Consider the following 21387-nt stretch of genomic DNA (forward strand, 5'->3'; position numbering starts at 1 on the left):
TTCCCTCTTTCTCTGTCTCCTGTTAAACCAGCAATATGGTCGGCCTGATCTGGCTGCCCGACACAATCTTTAGGAACTCTAAGAACGCCGACTCGCACTGGATAACAACCCCCAATCAGCTGCTTCGCATCTGGAACAATGGAAAGATACTTTACACACTGAGGTGAAAACCTTTAGAACACATTATGAGATAATACAAGAGAACAAGACAGAAAGGTTTCCTTAGCATTCATCTTTTGTGTCCTTCAGTGGCAGCAGAGGAAAATGCCTAAACTGGTCTTCTTCTAAATTATTTTCAAAGTGCTGCCAATAAGGAGAGAGCACTGTAACATTTTCAAGAAGTGACACATTGAGTCATAACTCAAATGTCTGATTTAGTTGCAGCGGAGTTGAATGACAAAACATACTGCAAACAATTTCAGAAGGGTCATAATGGCATAAGTTCTGTTTACACTGTTACATATTGTACCTTTTTTGTCAGTAAGCAGTAATATCATTCAATATACAGTCATGATAAAAACTAAGTACACCCTTGGGGCTAACATGGGAAAGTATAAGCAGGTTTTGCTAATTAAATGCATGGATAAACTGATCCACACATATGAACCAGAAATCTAGGCATTTAGCTGGCCTGGACGGCCTTCATGGCACGACATCAGCAATCACCTTTAGGAAGCAATTGTTGCTTCCTATCAATCTGGGAAGGGATATAAGGACATCCACAAATAATCAGAAGATCATCATTCTTTAGAGAGAAAGATGATTCAATGGTGAAAAACATTTAGAAAAGTTAAGACTGATGGCCTTATTTGCAAGAGTGGACGTCCAAGCAAATCTGTGCAATGCCCAGAGAAAGTACAAAACACCAAGAGCTGCATCTCAGTTAGCATGTTAAATGTTGAAGTTGATGACAGTACAATTAGGGAAAAGAATGTGGGCTTAAAATTTGTTTAGATGGGTTGCTAGGAGACAGCCTCTCCCTTTTTAAAAGAATATGATGCAGTAAATTTGCATCTGAATGAACCACAAGACTCCTCGAACAATGATGTTTGGATAGATGAGTTCAAAGTAGAGATTTATGTTGCGTAATGCTCAGCACTATGTGGAAATCCAAAAGCAGCATATAAGCATGAACACCTCATACCAGCATGACAGTGGACGGGATTGGATTTACAACAGGACAATGTTCTCAAACACAGCAGCAAATCTCCAACAGAAGGAGAAGGCACAAAAAATTGCAGTCGTCAAAAGCCAGTCCTTTAAAGTAATTGAAATATTGTGGTAAGACCTTACTAGACCTGAGCAGAAATGAACGTCTGCTAACATCAGTGTTGAGGAATCCTCCATCGTTAGACCAGATTAAAATCTTCAGCTTAACTAATCTCCTCTAAAATATTTCCTGTCGGGAGTATTTGGTGGAATTCAGTCGTTTCTCAGAACAATCAAGAATGGGGCAGTGCTTTGGGGTAAGACAACATTTTTAAAAGTCAAATTTAATATTTTGTCATATACCTCTTTGTTTATGTGAAAGTGGTCATCCAGTGTAGCATAAGAGAGTTTAACATCCACCAGGTATTATTCACTACAACTGTATTTATAAAGCAACAGCGTCCTCGTAAAATCTTGATCCAGAACATTTTTCTACATGTTATAACTGTAGTGTTACCTAAAGTCTTCTGATTGGTGCTCTGATGGCACTTCCTAAAATAGATCCTTCAATTGTTAGATATTATATAACTAACAATATCTTTATTTTTGTCTACTAAAATGTTATGTAAAGTATGTGTCAAAATGCAATTGTTTATATCAAAAATGTTTTTAATAATGTATATAAGGGATATATCTATGTATCCCTTATAGTATTTACGGATTCATTTTTTTCACCCAAAGCTAGAAAAACTAAAGATCTTAGAGAGAAAGTTGCCCTTCCTCCTCTCGAGCTTGAATGGATGGAGCTGGGTGCATTCAAGGCTTTGTGCGTAATTAAAAACAGATCATTTATAAAGACTGAAGAAGCTTGGCCTTGCTCCAGTCTAACAGAATCAGTGTTTACTTTACCTACAACGAACCATTCTGTCATTTAGGTTATATAGGTATACATGCTTGACTTTATGTAGAGACAAAAGGGCCACTAAGTAATAAATAAATTACTTATTTCTTGCTAATTTATAAATACAATTAAATTAGCTTTTAATACCTTTGTTTTCCTTATTATTTACATGTGTCAATAATAAATGATTGTGGAGTGCCAAAATGTAATAAAGTATAAAGGTAATGTGCCCAATGTATGAAAGAAATGAAAAAGTAATATTTGTTTCTATTAATTATGGCATAAATTAGGAATGGGGAATCATCTAACCTTGATCGCTAACGTGATTTTTAATTTTTTTTAATTTTTTTTTTTTTTTGGGTGTGTGTGTGTGTGTGTGTGTGTCTCAACCCCAAAGTCTGGAGATTTTGTTGGGATTGTTACTTTTACCATTTTCTCCTCTAATGGTTCCAGGACAGCAGCAATAATTAGCAGTATATTTGATTAAATCCAGTTATTGCTGTTCAGGGATATAACTGCACTCCTTAATGTAATTGTTTTCTAAAGTAGCCCATTTAATAATCAATGAGTTGTTCTTTATTGGGTATTACTTTGTTTATTTGTGATTCTATAATATATATTGCCAAAAAAGACTGCAATGGACTTTTAATTTCTTTTTATCACTTTTATCGTTTTCACAATAAATACCACAAAATATCATGATAACCTTTTAAGGCCATATCTCTAAGGGGAACCAACACTTGGATTTTGACCTTTTTGATCCAGCCCACTTTAGCTAACCAGCTGAATTTATGATTTAGACAAAAATACACTATCAAAAAGTAAGTGTCTACTTTTACATGTATATAAACTTTGTTGACAACCTAATCCATAAGGGTCCAGTTTGTTGATGGACTCACTGTTGCCAGCAACAGCAACTTTAACTATTCTGTAAACATCTTCCTCAAGGTTTAGGAGTGTAATAATAGTTAGATGAGAAAACCAGAATTTCAAACTCTGCTCTAATTCATCCTAAAGGTGTTCAAGAAGGTTGAGGTCAGGACTCTGTGCAGAACATTCAAGTTTCTCCACACCAAACGTTATACACCTGCTGCCATGGAAGTGATTGAAACATCAGAATGGATTGATTTGGTGGATTGACCCAATACTTTTGGGAATACAGTGTATGTTTTGAAATTAAGCTAGACTCTTTTTTTCCCTCTTAATTAAAATAATCCATAATAATTATCAGGTTCAGTACTGAATGTCCATTATATCGAAATCCAGAATGTGAAAGTGCTAACTGCTAGAATATGTTTAAAATACCTTGAATGTGCAAATGCCTGAACAGTTTTAGTTCAGATGAAATGCAGAAAGATTTTACTTCCGTGAAACTCTGAAGTCAAAGTGGAAGAAATCTTGGTAAGGAGTAATCTCCTTTTACCTCTTTGACTGTATGATATAACTCAGCTCCCAAGTCACTTTTTCAGTTTTTGCAAAAGTTCATGTCCCCATCCAAGAGCAAAGCAAAGCTTTCGTCTATCATACAAGGTGGACCCGACTGCTTCAAAACTTATCAACCTGTTTGGATTGCAGTTATGGCAAAGGTTTCTTTTCACATTGTATGCTACTCTAAATTGCTTATTTCACTGTGTTTTTGAGGTGTACTGTACCTTATCCAATAATGCATTGCCCTGTCCTAAAGTGACCTCTAACCAACATAAGCAGAGCCATCCTCCATGTCCAGATGTGTGTCTAAGCCATAGGAACCCGCATAACCATTACACCTGGTTCCGTCTGCATCTAATACTACAACAAGTAGGACCCAAAAAGAAACTATGTCCTTGTCCAGAGCAGACACTATGAATTCGGGTGGATTCACTACTGGTTTCCAGTCCTGTAATGTTAACTTTCATTCTGCCATTTCTAGATGCAATCTCCCTTCCTTACATGACACATTGGTTAAAAAACTAAAATGAAGCCATCAAAGTAATCTTCCTCTTAACATCTGAGAGTCAGACAGACCAATAGCTCTTAAACAGCCTTATTATTACAGAAAGGAGTATTCATTTTTAGATTAGGTTAATAATTGCCATTTACCTCTAACCGAAATTCTTACGTTTATCAAAGAGTTGGCATTAGTTTAAAAATGTGATTGTTTTCCAGCAATCTTAAATACCTAATCTCTGCTTGATTGAATGTACTATTAAAATTCTTAAAAAACACAAAAACTCATCCTTAACTTTAATAAAATGCATCCCTAATTATTTTTGTGTCAATAATTACGTAACATTTTATTTAATTAAATTGTGAATTTAATAATTGCATAATTCCTTTTGTTGATAAAAAGATGCATTTATCATAGATTAGAATTCTGTTGTTTTTTTTCCCAATTTTGCATTATGACATTTAAGAAAATATTTCCTGATTTATTAATTGATTGATGGCATTTTTGAATCTCCATAAGTATAATTTATTTCTCGTAATCTAATTGATGTCCAAAGCAGATGACAAAACCATTACAAATTTATTTCTGTAGCTGAAAGTAATGTGGTGGTGGTGTTGTTTTGGATGGTTGTAAACAGCAGCTGCGGCAGCAGATATTTATTTGACAGGCCGCCCACACATCCACAGCACACTCTGCAATAGATCTTTTATTCTGCATTAAGATTCGAGTCTTTGCTTTTGTTACCAAACTGTTATTTGACTTTGGAGCAGAAATATAAAACGTCCTCTACCAGCTTGTCAACATGTCCTGTGTTTGTCTGGTGGCTCAGCTTTATGACAGAAAAACCCCTGCTGTCTGCAGCTACTCAAAAGTAAAAAAGGACAATTTGAGCAGACTAGTTCTTTTAAATTTTATAACCTTTTGGGTTTACGAACTCTCAGATTCTGACAGCCTTTTATGCCTTGAGGATGCATTTCACCTGCATACTGAGAGTTTCTGACTAAACCTTGGGAAATAGCGCAAAAAACCCGGGCTTTGTTTACATGGCCCTTGGAGAAGACAAGCCCCCCCTGCTGTGTCAGGATGCTTCTGGTGCTGTTGTGCATAAACTGTTCTTAAATGAGCGTAATGTTCTTCTGAGATTTTAGCTTTTCATTGTTATACCTTTGCTTGGAATTGCTGTCATTGCTCAGTTTTTTTTTTGTTGTTTTTTTGTTTTTACCTTCCCTTCTAAGTGTTTAAAAGATTGCAATTTATCATCTCAAACAACCATTTTCAATATTTGGAGGGTAAAAGACTTAAAATTGTCTAATTAGTAGTAGCAGTCTGACCCATGATTGTAGGGGGATAATTTGCGCTATTGTAGAGGTTAATACCACTGATCATGACCTTCTGAACAGAGCTATAAATGCGCTTCTTATCAGCAGGGGTAGACTGGGCCAAAAATACACTGCTTTGCATTCAAACAGGAAGTTAAAGCTGCATTAAGCTTTTTTTTTTTTTTTGTCTTTGTCTCAAAAAATAGACCCGGTCATTACGTTTGATAGGAAAGGGTCACCCGTCATGACAGATGGTTATCGCCCAGCACAGCTGTTCCCTTCAGCTGTACAGAGGCTTTGGAGTCAGTTCAGCTCTTTGTAGTTGTTTTCTCGCTAAGTCGTGCTAATTGTCCTTATTTCTTTGCAGTTACAGCAGATAAAATTTGAACAGCTTAAGGGCTATCACAAATGAAACTGAAGTAGCCAGTCACTGCTAGTTAGAAAAGTTGACAAGCTAAGGAGCTCGAGGGAAACAATATTTTAAACTTGACAATAGGGGTACATAAAAAAAAAAAAAGGAAATTTACATACACTGTTTCTGAAATCCAGCCTTTTCTCCTGACTGTCAGACATTAAATCTGATTGGTTTTTCCTGCTTAAGGTCAGTAGGATTACCAAATGTATTTCTAATTGTTAAATGCCAGAATAATTAAAAAAAATTGACTGGAGGCACACCTGTGGATATATACAGGAGGAATGATGTTACTTTTTAGGATCTGGCTACCTACTTCACGAAGGAGGTGGCCAGATTCCATTGATCTGGCACTAAAATGTAGATAATCAAATTAAACATCTTTATAAACAACAGAGTTATTTAACAAGAGGGATAATTACTATTTCACATTGGTTTGTATAGATTTATTCCTTATGTAATGAAATCATAATTTAATATTATTGATGAACTAAGTTTCAAAAAAGCAAAACATAATAATTCTGAAAGGGTAAATACTTTTACACAGCCCTCTGTGTGTAACAGATTTTATGAAATATAAACTTCAGAAATGCAAATCAGCAGATCATTTGAGCTTTATTTTTCATATTTGGAAGCCATATTTTGGGTCTGCAGTTGGGCTCTGAATTTCAGTTGAAAATTGGACTTAAGGGGTTAGTTTAGTTAGAGTAGTTTTCCAAATTGGAAAAGTTTGAATCTCTGAATACAAACATAACACCACACTGCAACAAGTGTGCACATTTTAGCTCAGTTGATGCAAAAGATTAAGGGTTAATAGTTCAGGTTATTGTTTTTACTTGTCTGTACAAGAAGAATTACAGAGGAAACTGCAATAAATTAAAGGTGCTGCATAAAGTTTTTTGTGTTTGTAAATACAAACAAAAGTAAATATTGAATCAAATGAATAAAGCTCCAAATAAAACCCTTAGAAATTAAAACCTCTTAGTGTTTCTCATAAGTGCTTTTGTTTAAAATTTAAGACTCATCCAGAATTTGAATCATCAGCCTCAACATTTTGCTGTAAGGCGATTCTTCCTACCACTTAACCCATGTGCTGCCCACGTTGTTTCTTTTTGCCACATGTCGGTTGCTAGAAACACCAAAACCAGAAACTGAACTTAATGACAAGCTCACTAAAATGTGCTTCAGTTTTCTTAGAAAATCCATACCAGTGCACGTCTCTGTAGTATATATAAAAATGACTTTTCCATTTGAAGGATATTAGGTTTAAAAAAAATCATGTTTTGGGGCACATTCTTCTGAAGTAACATCTCTCAGATGCACCTCTCTACTACACTCGGTGCCGTTTCTTGTTCTCATTAATTTACAGACTCACCAAAATCTAGATTTCCAGCTTCCTGACAAGAATGGAAGCAAGCATGCATGCAAATTGGGATTGCACATCATCTGCAATTTGTTCACCTACAAACAAGGCGAGTGAGGCAGCCCTCCTCCTGCTGCGACTGAGAGTCCTCTTTTGTGCTCCAAGTCAGGCGATTAATTAGAAATTGTATGAAGGACAAAGACACAACAATGCATAACAAGCTGGAGTGAGAAGCTGGTGTTCATGATCTTATTTTCAGAACTCCTATTGTGTCTGGTAAAAAAATAATCTTCTGGTGATTTAATGTGGTAAGAAGAGAAAATGAACTAAATCTACAGATCTAAAAAAGTAAAAGATGTTTCATGTTTTCTGTATTTTTGTCACTCATTTCAGAAAAGGAAACTAATATAGAGATTTATTACACATAGGTGTAATATTTCAAGCCTTTACTTATGTGGAATTTTAATTAGACTTACAAATAATGAAAACCCAAAATTCAGCATCTTAGAAAATTAGAATATTGTGAAAAAGCTAAATACTGGAAACTCTTAGTGTCACCCTAATCAGCTAATTATCTCAAAACATCAGCAAAGGTTTCTGGAACCTCTAAATGGTCTCTGTCTGGGTCAGTAGGCCACACAATTAAGGGGTTAAACTGCTGGCTGAATGACGGTCATTCAAACCGCCCACTGGTCGTTCAGAGCGCTGTATCCAAGCATATTCATAGAAAGTTAAGTGAAAGGAAAAAGTGTGGTAGAAAAAGGTACTGAATAAAGCAAATTTCATTCAAGAATTTAGGGATGCTTCACAAAGAGTATGGACTGAGGCTGGAGTTGGCGCATCAAGAGCAACTGCGCACAGGTGAATCCCACACATGGGTTACAAGCATCTTACCTGGGCTAAGGAGTAAAAGAACTGGACCGGTGCTCAGTGGTCCAAGGTCCCAGAGTCTGGAGGAAGGGAGGAGAGGCACACAAATCTACATTACTTGAAGTGCAGTGTAAAGATTCCACAGTCTGTGATAATTTGTGGTGCCATGTCATCTACTGGTGTTGGTTCACTGGGTTTTTTGAAGTTCAGTCAACACACCTATCTACCAATTTTAGAGCACTTCATGTTTCCCTTTACTGACAAGCTTTGTGGAGATGCTGATTTTATTTTCCAGCAGAACTTGGTACCTGCCCACACTGCCAAAGGTACAAAAAGCTGGTTCAATGACCATCATGTTACTGTGATTGATTGGCCAGCAAAGAGGCCTGATGTGGACCCCATAGAGAATATATGGAGTTTTGTCAAGAGGAAGATAAGAGATACCAGACCCACTCATGAATATGACCTGAAGACCACTACTAAAGCAACCTGGGCTAAAATTATACTCGAGCAGAACCACAGACTGATTGCCTCCATACCATGCTGCACTGATGCAGTAATTCATGCAAAAAGAGCCCCAACCAAGTTTTGAGTGCTTAGTAATGGACATAGTTTTGAGAAGCAAGACATTTTTGTTAAAATAACTTTTTCGGTTTATTTCACGTAATATTGTAATTGACTGAGATGCTGACTTTGGGGTTTTCATTGTCATAATCATCAAAATGACAAGATACAAAGGCTTGAAATATTTCACTGCCTGAAGCTGTTGCAGAACTTGAGAGCTCCTTCAGTGACAGACTGCTGCATTCTAGGTGCACAAAACGGTGTTATCACAGATCCTTCCTCCAAGCACCTGTTAGACTGTATAAGCCTCACTGCTCCCAACAGACACATTAGCTGTTTACATCCCTGCTACGATTTGCATAGTTTTTCCTTTTTACTCTTGTAAATAGTGTTTGTAATGCAGAAATATACATGTCTTTGTTGTAAAGTTTTATTTATTTATCTTACTCGGTTGCACATTTCATTGAATGAATATGCTTCTTTTGAGTAACTATTTTTTTACTTATACTGTAAATTTGCTCTTACTGTACAGCCTCTTATTCTGTTTTTACATTTTTACCTTTGTGTTAATCTGCATGCGTTGACTTGCCTTCACCTTGATGTTGGTACACAATTTTCCAACTGAGGGACAACAAACATTCCTATTTTATTCCATTCTAATGAATCTATACAATGGGTTTCACTTTCTGAAATATGTGACAAAAACTATTGAACTTTTTCATGGTGTTCTATTTTTGTAATGATGTACCTGTAGGTACATCCTAAAAGGCAAAAAGAGACACCCCAGATTCTCCTGAACATCTGGTGCATTGACTTGTCAAGTGATCATAGCTAAGTACTTCTGATTTTAGAAGCAGACATGCCTTTGAACCATGACCTAACTGAGGAAAAAGTAGCACATTCACCTCTTATGATGAAACACTTCTGTCATTTTGAGGGATATCAACCGGCACATCAACCGTGCAATCGAGTTTGATTCTGTACCATCTGGTTTCAAGCCAGCGCCTCATACTCTCCAGTGCAAAAAGTGCATCATGTGATAAAAGCAATAATGAGTCATGTGCACTCACAATGTGCTTTACAGTCTGCTAAACAAAGGATCCGAAGCAACTGAACGCCTCCATCTAATCCAGTCTTCTGTCTCTCTCTTCAGGATGACCATCAACGCAGAATGCCAGCTGCAGCTTCATAATTTCCCTATGGATGAACACTCCTGTCCTCTCGAGTTCTCCAGCTGTGAGTCCTGGCACCAAAAAATGCACATACATACAAACATGTGATATTAAGGTCCAGAGATACTTACAGTACTTTATCAACACACTTGAAAAAAGATACAAAAAAAAATAAAAGGTAAAAGTCAGCATAGGCCTGTTCCATGGGCTGTGCTGTGTTTTCATGTGCAGATGCAGACCTTTCAGGTGCTCTTGGCAGTAGTGTACACAGGGAAGTCCCAGTTTTAAAGGGAATCACTGATCAGGGGATTGGAGATCAGCTCTGTATGGATGGAAATATTTTATGAGGCTGTCGTGTAGCTCTGTCACAGTGAAGCTCCTCTTCATGTTTACCTGTAGAACTTTTTTCAAGCAGTAAAGAAAAAAAATTGTTTCAACATTTCCTGAACTGAAAGCTGACCGTGAACTTAATTACATAATTGCTGCTTTTATTGGCCAGATTACATATTTTTTCCCCTCTCCTGTTTGATTTGCAGTTCACACCCTAGTCAGAATTATCACTGAAACCAGGATGCACTCAGAACCATCAGAAAACTTCATGTTTACTGAGGTTGGGTAATCAGAAAGCATCACTTTATATTCTTCAATCTACCTCAGGACAACTCCACTCACTCGCATATTGATTTCAGACCAAGCACTCTTATTCTCTCCTTAATTCCTCAGTGTGAGTGGAACATTTAACAGTTGCTGCTTTATGGCATTGCTCCTCATCAGTGCATATCTAAATGAAAAATAAGGCCTACAGTTTTACAAAACTAAAATGAAAAAAACTAACTAAAATCACCTGCCTGCAGCAACAAAGACAGCAGTTCAGACTTTGTAGCATCATTGTCCAACTACTTATCTGCAGTGATACCCTACAGCTGCATCATTAAAAGGCTCATTGCTTATATGAAATTGGTTCGTTACAGACTTACAGCAGGAACATTGGGATGACAGTTGGTTTTAAAATCAAACTCTTCCATTGCCTTTTATATAATAATTTAAAAATTCAAAGGGTAAACAGATATTTAAGTTGAACAACAAAAGTTGCTTACATTTTGACCTCTGATCCAAATCTATAGTTATAGACCAATCACTTTTACCCACTATGTACAAAATCCTTAACCAATTAACTGTTTTACAGCAAAGATTTTATCTTGATTAAAACTGTCCCCTGATTTTGAAACTGTTTGGATCTTGCTCATCATATTCAACAGAACCAGTGATCTATAATTTCATTTAAGGAAAATATCCTCAGACCCGAGAAGGCTGCCCGTGAATTCTACAAAACTTAAAGAAGTTAGTGTTCTCAGCAATATTTTAGGTTTATGAAACAGAAAACATTGTATTAAACCTGTCAGTAAAAGATAAAAAAAAACTCTGTGTACCACAAGGCCTCATATTAGGAACACTGCTTTTTGTTTATATATTACAAGAATGTTTTAATGCTGCCCAGTGTAAAAATGCATGAAGATGATGTCACACAGTTAAAAAATATTCACCCCTCTGGTTGATTTAGATTTTAAGTTATTTTCATTAACCTAAATAGTTGATTTCTGATGCAGTGGGTTATTGGAAAGTATTTGTATCGTTCTTAATAATCAATGCTTATGACCACTGAGCAGTTTGTTCCTTGTATCCCATAGTATGACAATTTATCAGAATCAGAATCAGAAAAGCTTTATTGCCAAGTACGTTTTTTGACATACAAGGAATTTGTTTTGGCGTAGTCGGTGCAATACAGTACAAATTAAACAGTATAAACATATCTACAATATAATATAAATATATGTGCACAGTTTTAAGTGAGTGAGAGTAAATATAGAGCAGTATAAGATGCCAGAGCAATACAACAGTGCAGGTGATCATTGTGCAAGTAAAGCAGGAGTCCAAGCTGAGCGTTAATGTAACGCATAGAGTTGCAGGTTACAGGTGTCCTGTCAGCAAAAAAGGGGGGGTGTGGGGGAAAGGGAGAGTGTCAAGGTGGTTTCCGGGCTTTGTTAACAAGGCTGGTGGCAGATGGGAAAAAACTGTTCTTGTGGCGTGAGGTTTTGGTCCAGATGGACCGCAGCCTCCTGCCAGAAGGGAGAGTCTCAAAGAGTCTGTGACCGGGGTGGGAGGGATCAGCCAGAATCTTCCCTGCCCGCTTCAGGGTCCTGGAGGTGTACAGTTCCTGGAGCGACAGTAGACTGCAGCCAATCACCTTCTCAGCAGACCGAATGACACGCTGCAGCCTGCCCTTATCCTTGGCTGTAGCAGCGGCGTACCAGATGGTGATGGAGGAGGTGAGGATGGACTCAATGATGGCTGTGTAGAAGTGCACCATCATAGTCTTTGGCAGGTTGAATTTCTTCAGCTGCCGCAGGAAGAACATCCTCTGCTGGGCTTTCTTGATGAGGGAGCTGATGTTTGGCTCCCACTTGAGATCCTGGGAGATGATGGTTCCCAGGAAGCGGAAAGATTCCACAGTGTCAATTGTGGAGTCACAGAGGGTGATGGGGGCAGGTGGGGCTGGGTTCTGCCTGAAGTCCACAACCATCTCCACTGTCTTTAGAGCGTTGAGCTCAAGGTTGTTCAGGCTGCACCAGTCCAACAGATGGTCCACCTCCCATCTGTACGCAGTCCGCGTACAGATGGTGACGAGTCCCGTCACCATCAGAGATGAGTCCGATCAGGGTGGTGTCGTCCGCAAACTTCAGAAGCTTGACAGACTGGTGACTGGAGGTGCAGCTGTTGGTGTACAGGGAGAAGAGCAGAGGAGAGAGAACACAGCCTTGGGGGGAACCGGTGCTGATGGTCAGGGAGTCAGAGACGTGCTTCCCCAGCCTCACGCGCTGCTTCCTGTCAGACAGGAAGTCAGTGATCCACCTGCAGGTGGAGTCGGGCACACTCAGCTGGGAGAGCTACTCCTGGAGCAGAGCTGGGACGATGGTGTTGAAGGCAGAGCTGAAATCCACAAACAGAATCCTGGCATAGGTTCCTGTGGAGTCCAGGTGCCGGAGGATGAAGTGAAGGGCTAGGTTGACTGCATCATCTACAGACCTGTTGGCTCTGTAGGCAAACTGCAGGGGGTCCAGGAGGGGGTCGGTGATGTCTTTTAGGTGTGAGAGCACAAGGCGCTCAAAGGACTTCATCACCACAGAGGTCAGGGCGATGGGTCTGAAGTCATTAAGCCCTGTGTTCCTTGGCTTCTTGGGAACAGGGACAATGGTGGAGGACTTGAACTGGCACATGACATGTCTCCAGTGAGGTGTTAAAAATGTCTGTGAAGACTGGAGACAGCTGATCAGCGCAGTGCTTCAGGCTGGCTGGTGAGACAGAATCCGGACCAGCAGCTTTCCGGGGGTTCTGTCTCCTGAAGAGTTTGTTGACGTCCCTCTCCTGGATGGAAAGAGCCGTCCTCTGCGTGGGTAGGGGGCTGGTGGGGGGGAACTTCAGGGTGGGGGTTGGAGGTGCCAAGGCCCCTCTTGAGGTGGTGAGCTCCAAGTTCGTGAGGTTGAAAGGCCTTCTTTCCCTCACCCTAAAAATTAGCTGCCTTCACAGATTCTCTAGCAGGCTATTGTCGGGCCACTCAAAAATGCTTACATTACTTACAGTCAGAAGAAACATCGTGAAATTAGAATGATACCTTAAATCTGCCAGGAGTATTAATGTTGGACTTCAATTGTATATGTAACTACATAGGCTGCTCAGCAGGCTGCTGATGTATTGAACAGGTGCATCGTGGATGTCTCTTTCATTTAAAGATGTGTATCAAATCAAAACCAACTTGCCACTGTCACACATCCTTTATTATGTTAGTCCTGGGGGGGCATGCAACGGAATCAGTTTAAAGGCAGTGATATTGCTGCAAAAACTAAACTAAAAACTTAAAATGTGAAGCCAATGAAGTTGTCATTGTGTAAAAAACCCAAGTATTTTTTTCCAATTCTAAAATTAATGGTTAAATATGATGTCTACTTGATCGACAAGAAGTCAGAAAAGTGATTTTAAAACCCATCAAAACAAAGAGAGCTACTAACAGATGTATTTGTTGTTGTTTTTTTAATTTCCTTTTAAATAGTTCCTTGTAAACAGGGCATCATTTCTAAAAATATCATGCACATGAAAACAGAAAATATGACCAAAATTGCAATAGGAAGGCAATGAAGTCAATTTGTTTGGCACCATTCATATACAGCGTAATTCAGTGCAATACAGGAATAACAAGGGAACATACAGGGGTTGGACAAAGAAACTGAAACACCTGTCATTTTAGTGTGGGAGGTTTCATGGCTAAATTGGACCAGCCTGGTAGCCAGTCTTCATTGATTGCACATTGCACCAGTAAGAGCAGAATGTGAAGGTTCAATTAGCAGGGTAAGAGCACAGTTTTGCTCAAAATATTGAAATGCACACAACTTTATTGGTGACATACCAGAGTTCAAAAGAAGACAAATTGTTGGTGCACGTCTTGCTGGCGCATCTGTGACCAAGACAGCAAGTCTTTGTGATGTATCAAGAGCCACGGTATACAGGGTAATGTCAGCATACCACCAAGAAGGACGAACCACGTCCAACAGGATTAACTGTGGACGCAAGAGGAAGCTGTCTGAAAGGGATGTTCGGGTGCTAACCTGGATTGTATCCAAAAAACATAAAACCACGGCTGCCCAGATCACGGCAGAATTAAATGTGCACCTCAACTCTCCTGCTTCCACCAGAACTGTCCGTCAGGAGCTCCACAGGGTCAATATACACGGCCGGGCTGCTATAGCCAAACCTTTGGTCACTCATACCAATGCCAAACATTGGTTTCAATGGTGCAAGGAGAGCAAATCTTTGGCTGTGGACAATGTGAAACATGTATTGTTCTCTGATGAGTCCACCTTTACGGTTTTCCCCACATCCGGGAGAGTTACGGTGTGGAGAAGCCCCAAAGAAGCGTACCACCCAGACTGTTACATGCCCAGAGTGAAGCATGGAGGTGGATCATTGATGGTTTGGGCTGCCATTTCATGGCATTCCCTTGGCCCAATACTTGTGCTAGATGGGCGCGTCACTGCCAAGGACTACTGAACCATTCTTGAGGACCATGTGCATCCAATGGTTCAAACATTGTATCCTGAAGGCGGTGCCATGTATTAGGATGATAATGCACCAATACACACAGCAAGACTGGTGAAAGATTGGTTTGATAAACATGAAAGTGAAGTTGAACATCTCCCATGGCCTGCACAGTCACCAGATCTAAATATTATTGAGCCACTTTGGAGTGTTTTGGAGGAGCGAGTCTGGAAACATTTTCCTCCACCAGTATCACGTAGTGACCTGGCCACTATCCTGCAAGAAGAATGGTTTAAAATCCCTCTGACCACTGTGCAGGACTTGTATATGTCATTCCCAAGATGAATTGACGCTGTATTGGCCGCAAAAGCAGGCCTTACACTATACTAATAAATTATTGTGGTCTAAAACCAGGTGTTTCAGTTTCATCGTCCAACCCCTGTATATAAAAAAGCATGAAAAGTAATAAAATAAAAAAGAAATGTTAAAATGATCAAATTTAAGCAAGTCAAAATCTAACGGTGGACTGAATAACCAATGTTTGGCCTTTATATGTAAGCTGGAGTGAGCAAAAACTGCCTGATTTGATACAGAGGCCCATAAAGAGACCATTACAATAATCTAACCTTCTGACGATAAACACACGCACAAGTATTCTGTTTAGTATCTGGTTTTGATATAATTCAAAGGTCTTTTAGTTTAATTGTGTCTGTTAATCCTTTTTTTGGTTACTTAGTTCTTTCTCATCTCTTTATTCAGTTTATTCCTGTGTTTCCCTGTATCAATTTTGCTCAGTTATTTCCTTGCTTCATTGCAATGTTTATATTGTTTCTGAATGATTTCTAGCCATTCCATTTTCCTCATTGCCTCTTCTGACGTGTCCCCACAGCTGTAGTATATTTGGTCAGTCTCACCTATCCCCAATGCGCCCAGTATATATTCTATTAATCATTCACTTCTTGCTGCAACCTCATGTTATGCATCTTGTTCCTGAGCTCACAGTTCTTCTTGGTCTTGTATAGCGTTTTCTGTTTGGATTGCTCAGTCAGTCAGTCAGTCATGACTGACTGACTGACTGACTGACTGTTTGGATTGCTTTGCTAACATTTTTCTGTGTTGAGTTTTGGACTCTTTATTCTATCATGTCAAAGAATCGTGCCTGCCACCTGTCTGTGTTTGGGTCTTCCTTCACAAGATATAATGTCAGAAGAATTAAACGGCATGTGCATAAAAATGCACCTAGCTATTCCCCTATTGTTTTAGAAAGTTGGTTATTCACAATAAAATAACCTTTTTACTCTGTACTAGAGCCCTGCATTAGGACTGGTATCCCATGGGTCTCATGGGAACCAAGGCAAATTTTGTGGGAGTGGGCGGTTTTGGGATTACCAACTGTAGAAAAACAACTGAGGTTGGTAATAAAATCAAGACTGGAGAAAATAAATAGCATATCTGAATTATTCAAATCAAAAATGATTAATAGCAACCTTAATCTCTTTATGAATTGAAATATATCCAATTTCATCCATAGATGCAAAACAAATCTCAGCACCCAAACCCATGTGATGTGCTTCAGGGATGAAAATTTCACAAAAAAAGCTTTCCTGCGCTGTCAAAGTTTGCTAGGTTTATTTTGAGTGTGCTTCCAGTGCTATCATAAGAGAGCATTTAGTGTCTGCATGCGTATTTTAGAAGAAAGCCTCAGGAGCCTGACTTCAATGTCTCTCAGCAATATACTCTTTCTGCACAGTAACGACAAGTAAGACAGCTGTCCCTGTTTCATTGAACTGTTGTGTTTAGTTATTTGTAGATTCTGAGTCATGGTTCTATAATAATGTTCAGCAACTCCAATTTTAGCCCAGTGTTTTTAAAATGTTTCTCTTAAAATGGTTCATCTGTTTTTGTGATATTGTTTTATAGAATTTCTTATTTATATATTATTTTACTGAGCAGATATGTCTTCATTTTGTTTTTGGCCTCAGTTTACATGAGAATTCGTGATTCAAAGTGGAGATATTTGTTAAATATATTTAGTTTGTGCCTTTGTTCAGCTGCAATAACACTTTTAGTGGATATACATGTATTGAATGGTACAGTGCATCAATTTAAGTGTCGGTGGGGGCAGGATTGGTCGGATATATTGCAGTAGCAGGTGGGAGTGACAGATAGACATCGAGAGCGGGCTCTAATAGTCAAAATTCAGCGGTAGCAGGTGGGATTGCTTCCTAAAAACAATGCTTGGAGGCTGTTAAACCGCAGCTTTAGTCTGAATGCATGGCCGAAACAGTAAAAACACACTGTAATCAATTAACATCATTCTTGTCTAGATGACTTTCAACTCCGTAGTGAAGCATTGGATAAAACAAAGTAGTGTGCAAAATCTGGAACTTTAACACTTTGTTGCTTATGCTCATTAATATACATGTTGTTTTCATATATTGTAGTTTTACCATCATCTCATGTTTCTACAATGTTCTTGTGTTCTAACATTTAATTGTAGGTTTTTAAAAATAGTATTCTTGTATTAGTAATTTTAAAAGTTTAAACCTCTTAGAAGCCTAACCACGGATTAGCTTTAGCTGGAAGGTCTGTGAAAAGAACATTACTTTAATATGTAATATATTTTAATGTTCTGTCCCTTATCAATTAAAATTTTCATAAAACAAAAACAAAAGAAATATTCATCATGCTATAACTTTATTTTGGAAACAAGTCATTGCAACTACAGATCAGATGTCAGTGTTGATCATTATCAATGCCTCCCCTCAGCAGTTCATTTAGTTTTCAAACATATATTTAATTTGTTCAGCGTAATGGAGGCATATATTACAGAGCTACCGTTAGTGAAAAAGCTTCTGATGATTAATTTAAATGATGTCTAATTGGAAGTATTTGCATTCAGAACCAGTTTTTAAATCTAATGTCAAAGAATAATCCGCTATCTTCATTAAACAGTGAAGCCTTAAATGTTTTTCTTTTGCAAAGCTAAATCAAAATTATTAAAACAAAGAATTTAAAGTAGAAAAAGCAATCACAACATAATTTCAATGCGTTCATGTTGGTACATAATTTTGATGTAGCCTCTCATCTTCTACTCAACAAAGTTTAATGATGTCAGACTTAAACACAGTATCCTTCACAACAACAAACATCTGCTCTGTCTGTTTTTAAAATGTCCACCCTTTTCACTTTCCCTGTATATGAATATAATTTGAGACGGCAGCACAGATGGACATGTCTGCAGAGATGAGTCAATTCTTTTGGAAGATCTAAGCTGCTCTCCAGACTTTTCTCTGCAGAAAAAGCTTTTCTTACGTTAAGTTTTCACAGCAGAGCATGAAAACTGAGCAGCAAGGGTTTCCTCCACAACATCTCACTTCGCTTCACAATGATGTGCTGTTGCTCTAGAAATGGCACACATGTCATCTATAGCAGATGGTTTACAAGATGAAGATCTGCTGTGTAGGAAGAGGAGAGATGGAGACCAGTTGAGCATACTGGGGAGATTTCTGGTTATGAAGGCATGATGAGCCTTTACTTTGCTCCATGGTATAAACATAAAGTATCTTTTAAAAATAGTTATACCTCTTTAACTTTTTACATTTATCACATAAAGCCACAAACTTTAATTTATAGGGATTTTACATGATGGGCCAACACAAATATGTGAATAATTGTATACTGGAAGGAAAATGATTCATCGTTTCAACATTTTGTTGAAACCAAGTTTGGTGTGCATTTGTATTCACCCACTGAGCCAATATTTTGTAGAGTTATCTTTGGCTTCGATCACTGCTGCACATCTTCTTGGGTATGTCTCCACCAGCTTTGTACATCTAGAAACTGAACCTTTGTTCATTATTTTATAAAAATCCCTCAATATCAACCATATTGGATGGAAAGCATGGGTGAGTATCACTTTTCCAGTCTTTCCACAGATTCTAAATTAAATTTAGGTCTGAACTTTGACTAGGCCTTTAAAACATATGAATACTGCATAATTGTATCTTAGTCATTCCATTGTAGGTCTGGCTGAATGTTTAGGGTCATCTTATTGGAAGGTAAACCTCTGCCCCAGTTTCAAATCTTTTCCAGCCTTTAACGGGTTTTCTTCATTGCACATCATTTGTCTCCATCCATCTTTCCATCCCCTCTGACCTCCTTCCCTTTCCCTGATGAAGAAAAGCCTCCCCTCAGAATGATGGTGCCAGCCACAGAGGGGATGGTGTGTTCAGTTGGACGTTTTGCTGGTAAGGTAAAAGACAAATGTTTGCTGTGTCCCCTACATATCTTGTAGTAAAGTGCAGACCATATTTGCGTGGGTGCATGATCAATAGCTGCAATGTCAATAGATCCCCTTGAGTTGTGGATCTCTGCAGCTCCTCCATAGTTACCATAGGCCTCTTGGCTGCTTCACTGGTTAATGCCCTCCTTGGCTTTCCAATTAATCTGACAGGTCAACTATTTGACTAGGTCTGCAGATGTGCCATACTCTATCTTCAGTTGATGGCTTTAGCAATGCTCAGTTAGATGTTGGGATATTCTCTGATAACCTAACCCTGCTTTAAACCTTATCTCTGATCTGTTTGGTGCATGTATTGCTCACATAAGATGCATGGTACACTTGTCAGATGTTACTTGCAAAAAACACCAAAAATCATTAGTCATTATTCTTCCACTTTTTCATCACTTAAAATCCCTCTAAAATAAATTGATGTTTGTGGTCAGGTCACAAAATGTAAACAAGGTCAAGGGGTGTGAATACATTTGTAGGGCAGCATATCACTGACCTCAGTATCTCACCTACTGGCTGAAGCATGTAGCTGTAACAGTTTTACAACATACAGTTGAAGCCTAATGTGAGAGGTTTTTAAAATGTTCATCATTAAGCAAATCACAAGCTGCCCCATAATGGTTTCATTCAGTTTCATTTACTGAGAATGAACATTACGAACCTGATGGATGTGTTGATAGCCTCTCTAATCTTTTCCATTCATTTCGAGTATTTTCTGTTGCAGTTGTACCCGTATCTTTTCAATTAATGGCTCTGGGTCTGATGACAGAGAGGCTTTTAAGATATTTGAGCTTTTTTTAAGTGTAGGTACTGTGCAGGTGATCTTAAACCAAACCTTGTTGCAACAACCCCAAGTGAAAGAAAGTCAAGCACTTGTAATTCACTGTGATTTCTGACAATCTCCTATCCTGTTATGCTACGTTCAGTTGTCCACATGAAATCAAACTTCTGGTAAATGAAGAAAAATTCACTTTTCTTACATTGAAAGAATCTGATGGATTTGAACTTTTTCTGCACCTTTTTTCTTTTTAATATAAGATTTCACAGCTGACAGTGAATGTCTGAAAGAAACAAGCCATGAGATTGAGGGTTTACTCACACAGGTCAAACCATACATGTTCTGACTGATGTTGCAAAGAGAATAAAACAAATGTAAAGAGAATACTAAAGCTCGTTGAGGCAGGGATTTGTTTTAAGTTGGTCTTATCAGCAGAAGGACTTTGGTTATAAGAACCATATGGGTTCAGAGTTCTAGCAGAAACTGACCTTTTGAAAGGGCAGCCATCATGGCAGCCTTACTCATCCATTATTTCTAATGGTTGCAAAATGTCCTTGTCTGTAGCACTACAGTCTGCCAGGAGTCAGCAGAAAAGAAATGACCTATGCCTCTTGGAATAAAAGTTTTCTTTCGTCTAAAATGACCATGAATCAAGTAAAGATTTTGTTGTAGAGTCCTTTTTGTAAGGCCTGAATTCAGGGTCAAAAGGTGAGAGTCTTTTGGCTTGCATTGAAACAGTTGCAGAGCTAAATTCCCTTGCATGTGTAGGAAAAGTAATGTGCAATATCGCTCTTACTGATGACGGTTAACTGTGCAATGTGTAACTAGAGTACATCTTTTAATTTTTCAGGTGCCTAGAATCATCTCAATGATGTGAGGTGTTGGTACAATAATACGGCTGTGGGGAGAGGTGCCTGGTGAATGTATAAAAAGGCCAATATGTTCTGCTCAGTCTACATAGGATTACTCACAAACTACTGTCTTTCTTACTTAAAAATAGAGACTCAAATATAGAAGCAACTGGGTGTCCATCTTAAATCGCACAGCTTCATATTCAGGGCCCTGCACCCTTACATTACTGCACCACATGAGACAAACATCACTTTGATGAGAAATATTGTAATGTTTTGATATCTTCAGATCCTGTATTAAAATGTTTTAACCTGCTGGAAGTAGTCAGCGTCAGAAAGTACACTATGGTCCTAAAGGTATGGATGCGGTCAGCAACAATATTCAGGTAGGCTGTGGTGCCTAAATGATGCTCAGTTGCTACTGAGATGCCCAAAGTTTTCCAAACAATGTCTCCAAAACCATTACACCACCACCTCCAGGATGAATCCTTGCTTTCCTGCCAAATTCTGACCTTACCATCAGAAAGTTGATGCCAAAATCAAGACTTGTTGCACCATGCATGCATCATTTATTGTTTAAGGCTGTGAACCTATGTCAAATGTAGCCTTCATTTCCTGTTAACTGACAGGAGTGGTACCTAGGGTAGTCTTCTGCTTCTGTAGCTTATCTACTTCAGGAATTGGCATGTTGGGCCGTCA

General features: G+C 38.5%; 1 protein-coding gene across 4 annotated transcripts in view; it reads left to right on the plus strand.

Moving 5' to 3' along the window:
- The window catches only part of LOC124861683 (gamma-aminobutyric acid receptor subunit gamma-3-like), a 190925-nt gene that overhangs the window by 122885 nt on the left and 46653 nt on the right, over window positions 1–21387 (plus strand). For all 4 annotated transcript variants that reach the window (XM_047355593.1, XM_047355595.1, XM_047355592.1 and 1 more), the window contains 2 exons: window positions 32–163; window positions 9659–9741. In XM_047355593.1, coding sequence (XP_047211549.1) covers window positions 32–163; window positions 9659–9741 — 215 coding nt within the window. The remainder of the gene's footprint in view (window positions 1–31; window positions 164–9658; window positions 9742–21387) is intronic.

This window comes from Girardinichthys multiradiatus, chromosome 24 (assembly GCF_021462225.1).
Source record: "Girardinichthys multiradiatus isolate DD_20200921_A chromosome 24, DD_fGirMul_XY1, whole genome shotgun sequence".
Lineage (NCBI taxonomy): Eukaryota > Metazoa > Chordata > Actinopteri > Cyprinodontiformes > Goodeidae > Girardinichthys > Girardinichthys multiradiatus.